Raw genomic sequence first — 17,811 nt, 5'->3', positions numbered from 1 at the left:
CTGGGCAGGATCCTAAGGATGCTAAGGAAAGTAATACACATCTCCTTGCCTTAAATCCTCCTCCCATTTAATATCCAACGGGATCATTGTGGGCTTGTGTGTGCAAGTTTCTCATCAGAGAGCAACCAGGTGAGTAAAAACCAAGTTTTAAGACAGTTGATGGGGTTTATTCAGCAATCCCTGGAAAGAAACACTCCAAGTAGCACAGGGGCAGATTTGACCGAGGTTTCTGGGTTGAAGACAATCTTCCTGAACCTTGAGAAGGTTTGTTTGTTGCAATGCTTTTGTTGCACCATTTCTAATCCAAACACTATTAACACCCCTTTTCTTCCACACCTGGGTGTTTTTTCTCATGGAAATTCACCCTTGTGAAGTTTAGCCAGGGTTGAGCTCTCTTCACAAAGCTTTTTTTGTAGCTGTAAGGATCCATCAGGCTCCTGACCTCTAGTTCTGCAGCTGAGATTGCACAGCAAATGTGAAATGGAGTCCTTGAGCAGGTCATTAGCTTAAAGTTAGGTAGCATGTGCTGTTTTGGAAACACCTCAGGAGAGGTAACTGAGGTCCATTCCAGGATGACTCTTTGCAGCCTGAATAGAAATAATATTCTGCTGCAGCTGTAAAAAATGCATTAAAGCTGATATCTCAGCTATAACATTTATAAAACATCAAGGATGGCTTGTGAAGGAACCTGTGGTTTTCAAGTGCTAATGGAGAAAAGCTTGGGAGCAGGGAATATTCGCCAGGTCTTGGCAAATTAGCATTTTATTTCAAGGCTCTCAATGAGCAATAGAACTCGGGGGGAAAATAATCAAGGTCCTCTCTGGTTCGTGCTACATGAATGTTGTGAATATTTAACATTTCTCCAATAGGGTAGGTCTCCATTTCCTAACTGATCTTTTTGCATAAATAGTTACCCAAGCTGTCAGATTCCAACATCCAGCTAAAGACCTGAAAGGATTCATGCAAAGCCACGACTGTGCAGAGAAAAAAGCTTCCTCTTTCCTGAGGCAATCTCATGTCTGCCACAGAGACAGAAGAGCTGTAAGGAACAAAACCATATTTGATTGGATTTTTTTTTTTTTTTTTTTTTTTTTTTTTTTTTTTTTAATCCTGAGGAGGAATCTGATCCCCCTGAACTGGGAGGATGTTGAAAGGAGTGAGATCTCCAAAAGCACAGGATTAGGACACTTCCTGTCTGTCCAATAAATAACTGCAACACAAGGTCAGGCTGGAGATACAGGCTGGCAAAAGGAAGCAAGACAGCCAAAAAATGCAGTTCTTGGAGAATTTAGGAGATCAGCTCATCAGTTCTCCCACCTCAAGCAGGAATCACCCAGCTGTCCCTGAGAGAAGACTATTGGTTGGTCTCAATTAATAGTTGGACTTGATGAACTTAGAGGTCTTTTCCAACCTACATGATTCTCTGATTCTAAAAAGAAGGATATTCTTAAAATCCTCCAGTGGCAGAATTTCTCCCTCTGCCCCCAACAACTTATCGCACCTCTTAATTAGCTTTAGTCCTGGAAAAGGTGTCCTGATGCCAGCCTAAATCCACTCCATTCCAGTTCAAACCTGAGAATTTTGCCCAGGTCTCAATGGCCATAAATTCAAATGTATCTTAAGCTTGAAGGAGCTTGTATCTGGCCATTCTTATGTAAGAACAACACAAGTTTAATTTTCATGAAAGAAATGGATTGAAAAGGCACATGTTGAGCCTTTCAAGCAGTTCTACCTTTGTCCAAACAGTCACACACCTAAGGAACCTCTTAGAACCATAGAATGGTTTGGTTTGGAAGTGATTTTAAAGATCTTCTAGTCCAATGCCCTGCCAGGGGCTCCCCTCTGTAGGAGTGTGGGGGATATATGACCTCAAGAGGGTCAGACCTGAAGCAGAGACATCACCCACAGGGTTGGTGGGACCTGTGGGGGTTTCCTTGGTTTAGGACTTCCCACCTTGTCCTGGGTGAAGGGATGGCCATGCAGAGGAGTGAGCTGTGCTCAGGGGCTGGTTTGCAGGGCTGAGGGGTGTGCTGGTTTGAAAGCAAAACCACTGAGACTCCAAGTCAGAAATACAATTTAATAGCAAGAGAACAAACAACAAGAAAGATAAAAATAAAATAAAAATAAAATAAGATAAACGCAATAGTACAAAGGACCACTGACAGAGTCAGGATGCAAACCTGACACCCTGTTGGTCAGGGTGTTGGAAGCAGCCTGAAGTGAGTCCTCCCAGAGTGACAGATGTGGCTCTGTTGGAGCAGAGATGATCCTCAGGAAAGGGTCCAGTCATCCTCTGGGAATCCAGTGGGAACAGGCTCCCTTGGGGTTTGGGATTGCTGTTTTATCCCATGGAAAGGCTTTGGCTCCTCCCGCTGGGTGGAGCATCTCCCAATGGGATGAGGTGATGTTATCAGTCCTGTGAGAGCCTTCAATGGCCCATTCACAGGGGATGTCCCTGGGAGGAGGATGGGTGCAGGAAGAGATAAGGAGGCCCTGCCTTATCTGGTGTTATCAGGTGTCCATGAACAGAAGGCATCGCCCTCTTCCCCCCCTAGAGTTACAAGAGATAAAGAACAAAATCTCCCAACCGGCTTCAACAGATGAAAATAGAGCACACATTTTTGGTTACATTTTTCAACCCAGGACAAGGGGTTCTGAATGAGGGCAGGGGGAAAGGGAAGCTGACACCTCCCTCTTTCTGCCTTTCACAGTTGGGCTCAGACCTGAAGGGCACCACCCCTGCCCCTCTGGCTTACACAGAGCCTCAGCTCCCAGCCAAGCACAGGCAGCCAGCAATGCCCCAGGCCCTGTAAAGGGGGAAATTATCCCCATTCATTCTGAGCAAGACATTGAACATCTCATAATAACACAGCTAAAGCACTTATTGAAAATAGAAAAGAATTACCCTGACAATTACTCCTTGGAGTATCCTGCAATACAAAGTCCTGGCTGACACAAAAATTGGTGTTGGCCTCTTGCTTATGAATGTAACCTGGAACTGATTGTTAAATGTGCCAGGCCTTGTAAAATGGGTAATTCAGCAAGAATAAGGTCTAGCTACTATTTCATCAGCAGGGCTCATTGCTGCTGACAGCATGAATAAAGTCTGTTCCAAGTATCAGCTAAAGGAAGTTTTCTCAAGGGACCTTGTTTTCTGAAGTAATTTCTTCACCACGTGATAAATAAAACCAGATGAATAATTTACATGAGCATCATCCTGGAAAGGGCAGCTTCGTGCATCCCCCTCCAATTTACACAAAAACCATCTGCAGACCTGCCACTGCCTTTTCCTGGGGACTCTGGGGGTACAAAACACCTGAGTGTTTCAGGGGCAAGCAAGTTGAAGGAACCAATGCTGTGTTTTTATAAAAAAAATTGGATATTTATGCTTTTGTGACACTTTTCTGACATAAGGCCTGGAGCTGGGGCAGACTTAATTCACCTGAGCAGGATGGATAAAGGAAGATGTCCTGAAAGAGGTTATTCCTCCCCACTGGCCATGAAAGGAGGCAGGAGAGCTCTCAAAACATCTGAAGCCAGGTAAGGTGGAGCCCACCCAAGAGTAACTTGTGCAGAGCAGGGCTTGGATTTTTCATCCAGGAATGCACTAAGGGCATCCAAGGCCATGGCAATGTTACAAAAAGGAGTAGACTTTAAAAAAAAAAAAAATCCCTCTGGATCCCAAGCCAGCAGCTTTTCACAGTTAAGTGCCCTTGAAGTGAGGAAGCCTTGAAAAGCCTTGTCCTCCTCTCAGGTCTGTTTTGCACCCAGGCCCAGCCACAGCACAGGCAGCTGAGTGTGAGCAGGTACCTCTGCTGAGTGCCAGACATGGGCTGGAAAATTTTCTCAGTGCTGCAAGACACTTTTTTTTTTTGAAATTTATTTTTTGAAACAAAACAAAACAAAACAAACAAACAAAAACCCCCAACCCCCCCCCCAAAAAAAAACCCCAAAAAACAAAACAAAACCACCTTGACTTTTCTTTTTGAGGCAAAAATATTCCAATAACTTTATTAACGTTTTATAACTGTACCAGAATAGTTTTGCCACAAAACCTGTTCCTCCAATGACACCTACTATTTCTGCAGGTTTTCTTTCTGGAGGAGAAAGCATCCCATTTCCTTTGTGGTTTTTATTTTCTCAAATGCTTGCTATTCTTCTTTGCTTTCTCCAGACTCCAGCACATCTTGGTGTGATGACAATACTGGGCTGAACCCAGCAACTGCCCAATTTTTCTATAAAACTCTCCAGATCACCTCCCCGGACAGAATGTGCCTCATTGCAACACCTCTTTTGTTATCCACTCACACTTTGTCTGCAGGACATTTACACCTCCTGATGCTCTTTCCAGCCACTTTCTGCCTCTTTCCTTCCCTACCACTCACTGCCTTTCCTTCTGTTGACTCTGGAACCATCCCTTCAGTTTCATGAGATAATTCCTAATTTTCACCCTAACCTCATGAAGGGTTGCAGACTCTTCTAGTTTGATATCCTTGACCCTCTGCTAAGGGTTTAATTTACCTCACCCAGCTTCAAATGCCATCACAGTGCTCCTGATGCAGCAGCAAACAGCTTTTGGAGCAGCTGCTGGGGTTTTGTCTAGAGCTGGTGCTCCTGCAGAGCTCATGGGTTCCCTTGGTTTTACAGCCACACAAACCTTCCCCAAGTCAAGATACACCCAGTCATCCTCTCAGAGCAGAAGTAAAACTCCCTTGACAGGATTTATGCTAGTCAAATCCATATTGGCTGTTTTGTATCACCTCATTATCTGCCAGGTGCTTATAAATTGATTTTTTGATGATTTCTACCAGTGTCCTCCTCGCTACTGGAATAAAGCTGGTGGGTCTCTGGTTCCTCACACCCTCATTCCCCTCCTCACAGCCAGGCACAGCATTTACCCTTCTCCTGATAGAGAGAGGAGTCAGAGTTCACCCTGCCCACTTCACAGCTCCTTTTGTTTAGGTTTCTTCAGGCCCTTGAATCCATCAGTCTTGGTACCTCTCATTTTTTAACCTGTTCTTGTCTTGTATTATCACTGCTTATGTTGTTTTAAGTTAATTTCACTTTCTAATCCTTTTTGGATGGATGGGACAATTAAGGTATATTCTGTTGTTTCCATTATTTGGTTTTCCATTCTACCACAGAGCAGAATACTGTTCTTATGGAGAATTCAGATTTCCTCCAGCCTTAATTTTTTCCTTGTACTTTCATGAATAACCGGGGTCAGTTTTTACATTCCTTATCACTTGAAATCATTTTAGTGTTTCTGATTTCATGCTTAAGCATATTTTAATTCCTTTTTCTTTGGTATTTTTTTTCTTTAATGATTCCTTTATTAAATTCTACTTCTTGCATAAGCGCTTACTTGACTTGCTTTTTTTTGCTGGATGTTTTTCAAATGTTAGAAACACAGAATGGTTTGAGTTGGATGGGACCTTGAAGATTATCTCATTCCACCCCCCCTTCCATGGGCAGGGACACCTTCCACTGTCCCAGGGTGCTCCAAGCCCTGTCCAACCTGGCCTTGGACACTTCCAGGGATCCAGGAGCAGCCACAGCTTCTCTGGGCACCCTGTGCCAGGGCCTCACCACCCTCACAGGGAAGAATTTCTGCTTAATATCTGATCCAAACCTGTCCTCTGGCAGTGTGAAGCCATTCCCCCTTGTCCTTGTCCTGTCACTCAACACCGTAGTGCAAAGTCCCTGTGCAGCTCTCGTGGAGCCCCTCTAGATACCTAAAGGGGCTCTAAAGTCACCGTTCTCTCTCTAAAGACAGAGAAAAACCTTCAGGAGAGAAGGAAAAAAAAAAGAAAAAAAAATTAAAAAAGGAGGGAGCCAATGGTGAGGCATCTTAATTGCTCAAATTCTAGGGTTAGAATTTAATAACCAAAGCTCCTGGACTCTGCCTGGGATACAGACAAAACTTGAAGACCTTTTGCACGGTTCAGAAAATACAAATATTTGGAAGTGCAAATGGTGCTTTTGATAAAGCCAAGCTGTGTTTTCACACGGAGGAGTGTGGAGCATCAAGAGGCGCTGAGGGATATCTGCCTCTTCCTGCAAGGAGGGGTGAAACCAAGACCTTCTGTTTATTGTCCCCCTGGAGTTTGAGTGTTTTCACACATGGGAGGCACTCTGCTCTCTTGTAAAACTATCAGCACCTGGAAATAAGGCCTCGGACAACTTTGTCCTGCTGATAAAGCAGCTGGGAAAAATCACCATTAATTGGGCTTGAAGAAAGGCAGGGAGGCAGCACTGAGGGAGCTTTTGAAAAACTGCCCCCTTGGGAAAGGCCCTGATACATCTCAGATAATTTGAAGGTTATCCACAGAAAATGAGATTTTGCTTAAGAAATACCCATCTGATTTAAATGTCTCCTTTTTTCCCCCCTTTGTTTTCTCCAATTGCTGTGCTGTACCTGGGCAAGTAGAGTTCAAGGCATGTCCCAGGGGAAAAATTAACATCCAGCAATTCTTGAAAATGCCTTTTTAGCAGCAGCTTAGGAAATCTGAGAAAATGCAAAAAAAAAAGTTCGACCCTGAAGAAATCTCAGTAAAAATGTGTACTTGCTTAATAGGTGCTTCCACACTTCCACATACAGTGTGTTCAACTGGCTGATATAAAAGTATCAGCTTTAATATTTGATTTAGAATTTAATATAAAGGCAACTGACTGCAAAGCACAATCAGATTTACCAGCTCAAGGGAATGAACCTTTTTATGAAACTAACAATTGCACATACAAAATCAGCTGAAAATGAGTTAGTGAGATGAAACTTCCACCTTCCTGGCTGAAGTCGTGATTAAACCATGATTAAAGTCAGTGAGATAAGTGAACAGCTATCTACCCAAAATTCAATTCACCCTTCGAAAAAAAAATAAAGAAGAAGGGAATATTTTTGTTCTTTCAGTGATGTGGTGAGTTAAGGAGGGACAAGGCTCCAGCCTAAACTGCCTGGCACTATCGACCTCCTCAGAACAGGGGATTCCCAAGCCCAGGAACAACACAGTTCCCTCCTGTGTTGTGAACTGGACCTATTTGGGAAGCAGGCCAGCTCCCATGATTTTCTTTTCTCATAACATTTACTGCTGTTTCTAAGGCCATCCCTCAGAGTCATATGACAGGATAAGATTTGCAGCCTCTCTGCTTTTGTAACTAAACACAAGCTCCTACCCTGCAAAATCAGGGAGGGAAATTTCACTGTGTGACCTCAGTGCTCCCTGAAGATGGCCTCAAGAGTATTGAAAAGAGAGAGAAAATGAAACCTGCCCTGTGGGGAGGAGGCTGAACAGGGGACTGGCAGCTGTGTTATACAGAGGAGAAAAAAAAAAAATTGGGGCTGCAGTTTGAGAACCCAACCCCATCAGCAAACCCAAAATCCCCCCAGGACTACCCCCAGCCCAGCACTCTAAACCCTGCTGGGATCCTCTCCAGCCTGGTACCTCAAACCCCACCAGGACCCCAAACCCTGCTGTGACCTCCCATCCCTGCTGGAACCCCTCAACCTTGCACCCCAATCTTGACCAGGATCCCTACCAACCCTCCCCAGCCAAGCATCCCAAACTTTGTGAGGACTTCTCTAGCCAGGGCAGCCCAAACCCTGCTGGGACCTCCACATCCAGCACCTGAAACCCTTCTGGGACTCCCTCAGTCCAGCATCTCAAATCCCAACAGGATCCCTATCCACCCTCCCCAGTCCAGCCCCCTATCCCACCAGGACTCCCCCAACCCAGCTCTCCAAACCTCAGCATGGTTTCCCCAATCCAGAACCCCAGTTCCCTCCAGGACCTCACATCCTCATCTCCATAATCATCCCCACCTCTGTTTGTCTCTCTGTCCTCATCCATAACTCCAGTCCCCATCCCTGTCTCTGCCTGCATCTCCATCCTGATTTCTCTCTTCATCTCCATCCCCATCTCCAACCTCATCTACATCCACATTGTCACCTCCATCTCTGTCCCCATCCTCATCCTCACCCATTTCCATCTTCATACCTATTGCATCCCCACCTCCCACTCCTTCCACATCCATATCTCCATCTTAATTTCCATCCTCATCTCCATGTCTGTCTCCCTGTTCCCATTGCATCCCCATCTCCAATCTCTTCCACATCCCCATCTCCGTCTCTGTCCCCATCCTTGTCTCCTTCCCTATCACAACACTCATCCCCATCTCCATTCCCATCCCTGTCCCCATCTCCATTCCCATTCCCATGTCTGCCTCTGTCTCAGTGTCTGTGTCCACTGCATCCCCATCTCCAACCCTTTCTACATCCTCATCTCTTTGTCCCCATCTTTGTCCCTGTTCCCATCCTAATGCCCATCCCCAACTCAACTCCATTTCCATTCTTGTCCCCATTCCCATCTTATCTCCATCCCTATGCCTGTCTGTCTCCATCTCTCTGTCTCCTTTGCATCTTCATCTCCAACTTCTTCCACAACCCAATCTCTGCCTCTGTCCCCATCCTCGTCCCCTTCCCCACCCCTGTCCTGATCCTCATCCCCAACTCAACTCCATTTCCATTCTCATCTCCATCTTTATCCCCATACCTCTGTTCTCTGTGTCCCCTTTGCATCCTCATCTCCAGCTTCTTCCACATCCCAATCTCCACCTCTGTTCCCATCCCTGTCCTGATCCTGATCCTTATCTCCGTCCCCAACTCAACTCCATTCCATTCTCATCCCCATCCCTCTACCTCTGTCCCCTTTGTGTCTTCATCTCCAACTTCTCCCACATCCCCATCTCTGTCCCCGTCCTTGTTCCCTGTCCCTATCCCCATCCCCATCTCTGTCCCCTGTCCCCATCCCCACCTCTGTCCCCGTCCTTGTCCCGATCCTGATCCTTATCTCCGTCCCCAACTCAACTCCATTCCATTCTCATCCCCATCCCTCTACCTCTGTCCCCTTTGTATCTTCATCTCCAACTTCTCCCACATCCCCAACTCTGTCCCCACCCTTGTCCCCTGTCCCCATCCCCATCTCTGTCCCCTGTCCCTGTCCCCATCTCCATCCCCTGTGCCGTCCCTCCCCTCCCGCCCCGCCCCGGGTGCCGCTGCGGGCGGGGCGGGCCGGGGGCGGGCCGGGGCCGCCTTTGTGCGCGGCGGGGCCGGGGCTGTCCCGTCCCATCGCTATCCCCGTTCCCATCCCCGTTCCCGGTTCCTGCCGCCTTCTCCCGCTCCTGTCCGGTCCCCTGGCAGCCCCATGGCCGCCCCCCGCCCCGCGCACGGCTGCGGCAGCGGAGCGCTGCTGGGGCGCTTCGGGGTGCTGCTGCAGGCGCTGCTGGCTCTCTGCGCCTTCAGCACCCTCATGCGTGAGTACCGGGGAGCTCGGGGCACCCCTGCCCTCGGGGGGACCGGGGGGAGCTCGGTGCCGCTCGGGGCTGGGTGTTTTTCACTTAAAAAACGCCGAGTTCTGCGCTGGGTCCCGGCGGGGTTCGGGAGGAAGGGACGCGCCGGGGATGCTCCCGAGGCGGCGGCTGCAGCGCCAGATGCTCCTTCTGAAAAACTCCGTCCGCAGCCCTAATCTGATGGTAATGAAGCGCCGCGGCTGTAATCTGTTAAAATTGGCTGCGCTTGTGGGAGCCATTGCTCAGTCACTTAGAAAATTTTAATGAAGGGTAAAAAAAAAAAAAAAAAACCACCCAAAAAACTATTGGTGTAACTCCGCGAGTTGCCGGGGAGGAGCTGACAGAAACGGGGCGGGTGTCGGACGCGGCGCTGCGTTACTGTTTTGTTCGATTTTCGCTTCAGCTGCGTAAAGTTTTAGGGCTTGGGGAGGGAGGTTAGGGAGAGAAAGTGTTTTGCTGATTATTGGGAAGGGGTGGTGGTGGGAGAAATCAGTTGAGGAGTGAGAAGAATCACCCCGGGGTGCGATTTTACCAGGTCCAGAGAGAACAGCCTCAAGTTGTTAGACTGTAGAAAATTCAGAGTGGATATTTGGAAAAGCTTCTTCCCCGGAAGGGGAAGGCAGTGGAACAGGCTGCCCAGGGCAGTGGTGGAGGCACCGTCCCGGGAGGGATTTAAAAGACATTTTAACTGTGGATGTGGCACTTAGGGACGTGGTTTAAGTGGAGCACTTGGCAGTGCTGGGTTAATGATTGGACTTGATGATATTAAAGGTCTTTTCCAACCTCAGTGATTCTGCGATCCTGTTGAAAAGGTGGGGAACACTAAGGCTGAAAGAGTGGTGAAAATTTACTGTTCTGTGCTGCAGCTGTGTTTTGCTCAGAGCAATGTGTGTGTTGCTGCTCTTCGGGGTTAAGTGGTTTAGCACGAGTTGAATCAACATGCCAGAACCCGATCTGTTTTCCCTGTTTAAAAGCCTGTGGTGACAGTGAACCGAAACTTCCAAGTTTTCTGGCTAAGTAGCTGCAGATTTTGAGGTTCTCTTGCCCCCCTCTTGCGTTTTGGAAACCGCTTTCAAAGGCTCCAGCGCTGCGGTTAGCGCCAGGCTGCCAGGGAAAACTGCAACAAGTTCTTCCAGGATAAACTGATACCTTCTTCCAGCTGGAGCAGCCCCATTGCAACGTGCCACTGCTTGTGTTTCACCAAATACAGTAAAAATAGCGCTATTTTCTTTTCCTGTTCCTGTTCCCCCTAGTGATGTGTGTTTTTGGGTTAATAGTCTCATAAAACTCCATGGGGTGTCCCATAAAATCAAGGACTTCGGTAAATCATGTTGGAATACCTCTGTGGGTGAGGCTACGTAAATCCTGAGAGAAAATCAACCCAGAGCTAATTGCTGGTGCAAGGGCTGATATTTCTGTGACCATTAACAACCTCTTGGTTAATGAGGAGAAACCAAAAGCTGATCCTGTGTGGTTTTGTTGTGACTCAGCTGTGGAGGAACTGCTGGCTGGGACCCCGAGGGCAGATGTGTTTACAGCCCTGGGATGGCAACCACAGCACCTCCTCTGCCTGCAGCTGGGCTGGTGGTCCCTGATCCACCCCAGCTGGTCCTTATCTGTGCCCCAGGCACACATTTCCAGCTGGAGGCTCTCTTGGATCTGCTGGAGGGGCTCTTGGTGTGCTGCCTCCTAACCCGCAGTGGTTGTGATGGGCTCACCAACAGTTTTAAATATAAAAATATTAAAAATATATATAGAAAGAAAGGGTAGCAGCTTGCAGCTTTTGGGTTGTTTCTGTGGCACATTCAGCTGGCAGCCTTGTGGGAAGAAGTCTCTGGTGTCTGGGGGGTATGGAAGCCTCTGGAGCTGAGACAAAAAACTTCTTGGGAACTTTGGTTGTGTTGCATCCAGCCAGGCAGTCCCAGCTGGGTGACTACATCATGTAAAATTTAGGATGTTGCTATTGTTAGAGTCAGTCCTTTGATACTTCTTTCCTTCAGTACTGTGACATTCTTGGTGTGTTTTTCTGTTGGTTTATTACTGTGATTTCTGCCTTGCTGGGATGTTGCAGGCCATGGCTTAGTAAGTGGAAACACGAGGGTGGTGAGGCCCTGGAAGAGGTTCCTCAGAGAAGCTGTGGGTGCCCCATCCCTGGAAGTGTCCAAGGCCAGGCTGGATGGGACTTGGAGCAACCTGGGCTAGTGGAAGGTGTCCCTGCCCATGGCAGAGGTTTAAAACTGGATGTTCTTCAAGGTCCCTCCCAACCCGAAACCATGTTACAAAATTCCTTTCCAAACCCAAACCTTTCCAAACCCAATGCCTTTTCCATTCCTTCTTCTTTAAGGTACCAGCTCAGCTATAGGAACACCTGGATTTGGATAGAAAAGATTTCCAAATGGTGCAGATCCTGTTTAGAGCTCTTCAGAACACGTAGAGGAACTCAGACTAACAATAATGTGGCATTCTGCAAAGTTTTGCAGGTGTGTAGGCATGGGATGTGCTCAGAACATCCCTCCAGAATGTGGGTCCCAAGCATGGCCATTGCAGGGAGGATAAGTTTGTTTTTATCAGAGCAATTTGTGTCAGTGGATTTGTCTTTCTTGGGGCTGTGGAAAAAATTCTCTCCTGCCACCCTGGTAGAAAAATCTAACGGAGGAGGAAATTAGTCTTGAATGATTGAGTGGGATGAGTGGGGAGTGGTTGCTCCCCATTGCAGTGGATTTTGTGAAATGGGACCTTTGAGTGGTGAAAACAGGACCCAGAGGGAAATGATGCCCAGCCTCAGCAGGGAGTGAGGACAGCTGCTGAGTGGGGTTTTATTATTTTGTCATCTCCCATGAGCAGTACTGATGACAGTTCATTTCAGCCTACAAACACTCTCTTGCTTTTCCAGCAAGGTCCTAAGGGTTGTAGTCAAGCCTAATCCCAGTCTGACCAGGGCTTGCTCTGGTTGCAGCTTTGCCCCATTTGGGAGTCAAATGGCAAAGAGGTGTCACCCTTTCCACCTGCCTGGGGTGGCTTTGGAGGCACTTTGGCTGTGAGGAACATCCTAGAACTGAGACACAAACCCTGGAGAGCAGAGGCAGAGGAGCCCAGCAGCTGTGTGGCAATCTGGATTCCTGTGCAAGAACATCCCCTTGGGGAGGTCACAGCCCTGAGGAGTGGGGATAATTGTGCAATCTCATCTGAAGCAGTTTGTAATGTTTTTCCTTGAGCATCACTCAGCTTAGTGAAGAAAGCTCATTGCAGTTATCTCAGCTGCCAGAGCTGGATGTGCATTTGAGGGCTGAGTCCCTGCAGTTGCTGCTATTCATTGACACCTTTTTCTTTTTTTTCTTTTTTTGTTTTTTTTTTTTTTTTGAGGAAGGGGTTCTAGACTAGCAAAAGTTGTCCAAGGGACAGCAAAACTCTTCAAAATGACGGAAGATCTTTTAGATCTTATGTACAAATGACATCCATAGCCTTCTTTGTGAATTAACTAGAGTGCAGGGGAAATTAATTGGGGAGTTGAAGAATTTTTGTCTCCATTGAGAATGGAAAAATTTTTCCCTGGAGCTGGTATACTCATTTTCTCTACCACAAACAGCATTGAGAACATGCATGAACATTTGTTTCTCTTCCAGCTTTTTCTCAAACAGTCTTGGCAGCCCTCTGAGCTGCTGAATGAGGTGTAGTAGCACTTGTGATGTTGGTATGAAAATAGATTTTGCTCTTGGAAAACACTCATACTGCCAGGCAAGGAGAGCTGGACTGGACTGAGCCCTCACAGCACAGTGGGAAATCTGGTTTTCAGCTTTACTTTTGAAGATGTGTTGATCCTGCCTCATGTGACAGCAGTGTCCTTCTCTCCTCTTGCATGTCACTGCTGGACACACTCTTCCAGCACATCTGGCCTTGAGCTTAGGCAGGACTTGGTGCTGGAGATGCTCTGTTAGCATCTGAGATGGTGTTTTAGACACTGCTCCAAGTAGCTTGTCCTCAGGCAGAGCCACAGAATAGGAATTTACCAAACTTCCTGTGGAAGAAATAGTATCTGTGTGGTAGAAAGCAGTTGTTAAAGAACATCAGAAGTATCCCCTTGACCTGTGGTCTGTTTTCTTGATCCCTGTGGATTTTCCAGCTGAGCTTTCAGTGCTGATTTTCTCCTGGATGGTGAAAAGGGAGAGAGCATCCTCGTGTCCAGAAGTGTCTGAACTTTGAGAGGGACTCACGGAAGCTGTTGCACTCATCTCCACCAGATAAACCAAATTTAACCCAGCTTTTGTGACTTTTTACTAGGCCCTGTAGTGATAGGAAAAGGGGCATTGGTTTTAAACTGAAAGAGGATAGATTTAGACTAAATACAAGATTTTTTTTACAGTGAGGGTGCTGAAATGCTGAAACAGGTTGCCCAGGGAGATGATGGATGCCCTGTGCCTAGAAACATTCAAGGTCAGGTTGGATGGGTCTCTGACCAGCCTGGTCTAGTGGAAGGTGTCCCTGTCCATGGCAGGGGGTTGGAAGGAGATGACCATCAGAGGACCCTTCCAACTCAGACCATCCTGTGCTAAGTTCAGGGTGGTTGCTGTGCACACTTTGAAGTGAGGTGCTGTTTCTGTGCCTCAGCAGTATCCCGAGTGCTTTCTGGTTTGTGTTTTCACTTCACACAGAAAATACCTCATAAGGGTGGGTAGAAGCGTGAAGAAAAGAAAAAGATGTCAAGAAAAAATGTCAAGAAAAAGAAGAGGCAAATGCTAGAGCACTTGATCTGTCCAGATTTCATTCTGTTCTGAAATACATCTGCCCAAAACCACTGCAGGCTTAGCATGCTCAAAACAGCCTCTGCTGACTTCACTTGCTATCACACAAGTGCATAACTGTGTGTGGTTTTAATTGTTCACACATAAGAACATTTAAATTCCAACTTCACCCCTGTAAATGCTTTTCCCTCTGGAGAGAGACAAAACCACAGAGGTTAACTGTCTGTGGCAGTGTGAGGCTGGGGTCCTTGCTGATTTACATGTAGGTTTGTGGGTTAAGCACGGAGCTGCACATGGCAGGACTCTCAGCACGTTTTCCTTCTGCTTCAGTACATCTGAAAACTGGGTGAGCTGGAGAACACGTGTTGCACTTTGTGGGCTGGAGGGTCTGTGCAGCACTCGGTGTGCTTCATTAAGCTGCACACAGCTTTGCACAGAGCTTTAGAATTGCAGCTGGTGATTGCTCTGACCTCTTCTCGGCTGTCACCCCTGGAGCGGCCAAGCTGAGCAGGGATGGGAGGCTCCAGGTTCTGAGAGAACAAAGGGCTTGGGGAGGATGAGGAATGAGCTGGCAGGGCAGAGCTTCATGAGAAGTTACCTGTGATCCACGGGCACCTTGCACCTGGCTGGGTTGGTTCTGCAACGTGTGAGCAGTTGATGTTATGGGCAACTAAACGCGACAAGAAACTGTGCAGGGAAATTGGGCTTTTATAATTAGGAGGTGGAGCGTGCAAAGCTTTAAGGAGTCTGTTAAATTCCCAGCTGTTTTTTTTTTAACAGAAATTGTAGGGAAAACTGTATGGCAGAGAGATTTTAATGATAAAAGTTGGGTTTGGATAAAATGCTGTCTTTAATGCTAAAAGGGAGGGGAAAGTAGGTGATCATGATGGTGCCTTCCAGCCCAAACTATCTGTGATTCTATGACAACTGCTTGTGCATCACTTTGTTCTTCAGGTGATGTTCTCTTAATGATCTTGGATTTTATGGTCTTACTTTTCTCTTTCCTTCTCTAAACTCCATTTTTCAAGGGACTGGCTTGCAATGTAGTGATGCTTTGTATGGAGGGAGTCCCAGCTGCCTCCTCCAGGATTCCCAGCCTCAGTCCAGGTGTCCTGTTGGACCTGCTGTGTCAGCAGATATGTTCTGTCCTCAGTGTTCAAAGCACGACTGGTGCTTGTTATCTCACAGCTTTGCTTGGTGACCACCTGGCACTTGGCTAAAATAACAGCTTTAAAAATCTGGGTAAAAATAAGATACAAAGGGTAGAGCTCAAAACTGAGCCATGCCAGCATGCTCTGTGTCCTTCATTGGGGCAGTTGGAGACTCCAGAGGGACAAAATGTTCCAGCTGAGGCTCCTGAACAACCTGGTCTGGTGGAAGGTGTCCCTGCCCATGTCAGGGAGTTGGAACAAGATGTCTTTAAAGACCCTTCTAATCAAACCATTCTGTGATTCCATGAACACAAACTCAGTTTCTGTCCCATCCTCTGCCGGATTTGCTAGGGGTGCATTCATTGTTGTAGGACTGATACAAGACTTTGGGAGGGAATGATTAAATCCACCTAGTTCAGACCTGAGGATGGAAATCAGCAGCAGTCCATGTCATCAAACCACTGACAGCTGTTTTGAGGAGGAAAACCAGAACTTTTGCAGCTCCCTGAAGTGATGGGGGATACAAGTTTCACACTCTCCTGGCCAGCAGCATGTTGGCTGCTCCCTGCAAACAGTGGCTGCTGCTTCCTCCCTTTGTGTCTGGGGTCGAGCTGTCTGAGTGGCTGCATGCTCAGGCTAAGAATAGTGCAGACCCCAGGGTTTTGGCTCTGTATCCTGCATCTTGGCTTCTTTCCTGCCTGGGGCTTGGAAAGAGCCTGGGAAAGGGTGTGTCCTGCAAAATAGGTTGAAATGTGTTATTGGAGACTGTACTGCTGAAAATAACACAGAGGTTGGGCAGGGGAAGAGCTGCTGTTTCCTCCCTGGTACAGTAGCTCTGAGTCCTCTCTGGCACAGGCCAGAAATAAAGTCCTGACCCTCTTGCTAGTGGGATGTGTCCCTGGAGATGGGGTTTGTGGCAGTCCATTTAATCCCTTCTTAAAAGCAGGCAGCAGTATCACCAGTTTGGGGCATTTCAGACTTTATTTTTGATGGGCCTTTCCCAATTTAGGTATATTAACGCATCTAAAAATGCTTCTCATGTTAGGTTCATTTTCAGTATCCATTCCCCAGGCCTGCTGCTGAGCTCAGTGGGGTCAGGCTTGGATCCCTGTAAATCAAAATCCCAAAAGTTCTGCCTGTTGAGTCAACACCTCCCTCCCAAACCTCAGCTTCACAATCCTGTGGGTAATTGCAGGAAGATTTGTCAGGGAGGTGGTCTGGCTCTCAGCCAAGCATGTCTAACCATCTCCCAGGGAAATAAGTTTCCCCCTATAATTTTGTAGAAACCTGACTTGCTTTAGCTGATCAGCAGCTGGTTGATGCTGCAGCTAATTCTGCTTAAATTAGGGGTTTTTACCTGTGCTGATGCACAAATCTGCAGCAGATCTGCCTGAATGCAGTGTGGGGTCAATGGGGGAGGCAGGGAGGATGCTCCAGCACGGGTGAGGAGCAGCACAAGAGAATAGGGATGTTGTTGCTACAGTCTTTGTCTTAATTATTAGAATCAGGTAATTTGTTTAAAAGCAGAAGTAGGCTGTGGGACATGGACTGTGGCAAGCTCTGGTTATTTTTCACAGCATTTGTCTTTGTCTAGGGCAGGCAAAGCTGTCTGTCCCCTTTCTACTGCATCAAGAGAATACCATAATGAATATTAACCTCTGTATTACCCTGGAAAAAGAGTGAGGACAGCTGTCATTGTGCTTTTATCTTCTAACTTTCTGACTGTTTCCAGATCCATATTGAAAGACTCCAGCAATTTATTTTTTTTTCCTTTTAACATTTAACAGGTTCTCATTCAGATGTCAGCTTCCACCCAGCCTGGTGGTTCTGAGGGAATTTCAAGCATCTATGATCTTTTTTGTCCTTGACTGAAGAGGAAGGGCTGGGGAGTGTTTTATTTCCTGCCCTGTCCTTTCTCAGCCGTGGGCAGGGGATCTTCCAAATTGTCACTCATCTTCCTTCCCTTTTGGTTCAGCTTCACAGCTTTGTGTCTGCAGCTGCTGGAGCCAAGGAGGGGTGGAGTGGGCAGACCCTGAAGAAGGCAGGCACCGTCCCAGTGGTGCTCTGCTCACGTTTGATGGGATAGACCTGGGTCCCCTGCTCCTTGCTCTTACAAAATCTCAGAATGACAGAACAGTTGGGAGCTCAGAGGTCATCCAGTCCCACCCTGCCATGGCCAGGGACACCTTCCACCATCCCAGGGTGCTCCAAGCCCCTTCCAAGCTGGCCTTGGACACTTCCAGGGATCCAGGGGCATCCACAGCTTCTCTGGGCACCCTGTCCCAGGGCCTCCCCACCCTCACAGGGAAGAATTTCTTTCCAAGATGTGCAGTGACTTTGCTTCCCTGCACAAGGCATCTTGCTTTGCACCTGGACAAAGCTGAGAAGAGAAGCAGCATTAAAGTATTCAGTACTGTGGTTGGGAACATTGTTGGGAAGACAAATTCCTGATAGACCAGGTACATTCCAGTCTCATTTTCAGTCTAGTTGAATGGGGGTCCTCTTCCATGTTGTGTAATTCTTGTGTGTGGTAAACTACATTTTCAGTTTGTTTCAGGTGTTTTTATGGAGTTTAA

The 17,811-nt window shown here is 47.2% G+C and overlaps 1 protein-coding gene across 1 annotated transcript in view; it reads left to right on the top strand.

Moving 5' to 3' along the window:
• Positions 1-9,067: 9,067 nt before the first annotated feature.
• LOC134550404 (store-operated calcium entry regulator STIMATE-like) overlaps positions 9,068-17,811 on the top strand; it is a 30,087-nt gene continuing 21,343 nt past the window's right edge. The window contains exon 1 of the mRNA XM_063397076.1: positions 9,068-9,309. Within this exon, the coding sequence (XP_063253146.1) occupies positions 9,201-9,309 (109 nt within the window). The 5' untranslated portion in view covers positions 9,068-9,200. The remainder of the gene's footprint in view (positions 9,310-17,811) is intronic.

The sequence above is a fragment of the Prinia subflava genome, chromosome 4 (genome assembly GCF_021018805.1).
Source record: "Prinia subflava isolate CZ2003 ecotype Zambia chromosome 4, Cam_Psub_1.2, whole genome shotgun sequence".
NCBI classification, from domain to species: domain Eukaryota; kingdom Metazoa; phylum Chordata; class Aves; order Passeriformes; family Cisticolidae; genus Prinia; species Prinia subflava.
Note: the sequence above shows the minus strand (reverse complement) of the source record. Positions and strands in the feature narration are given on the sequence as shown.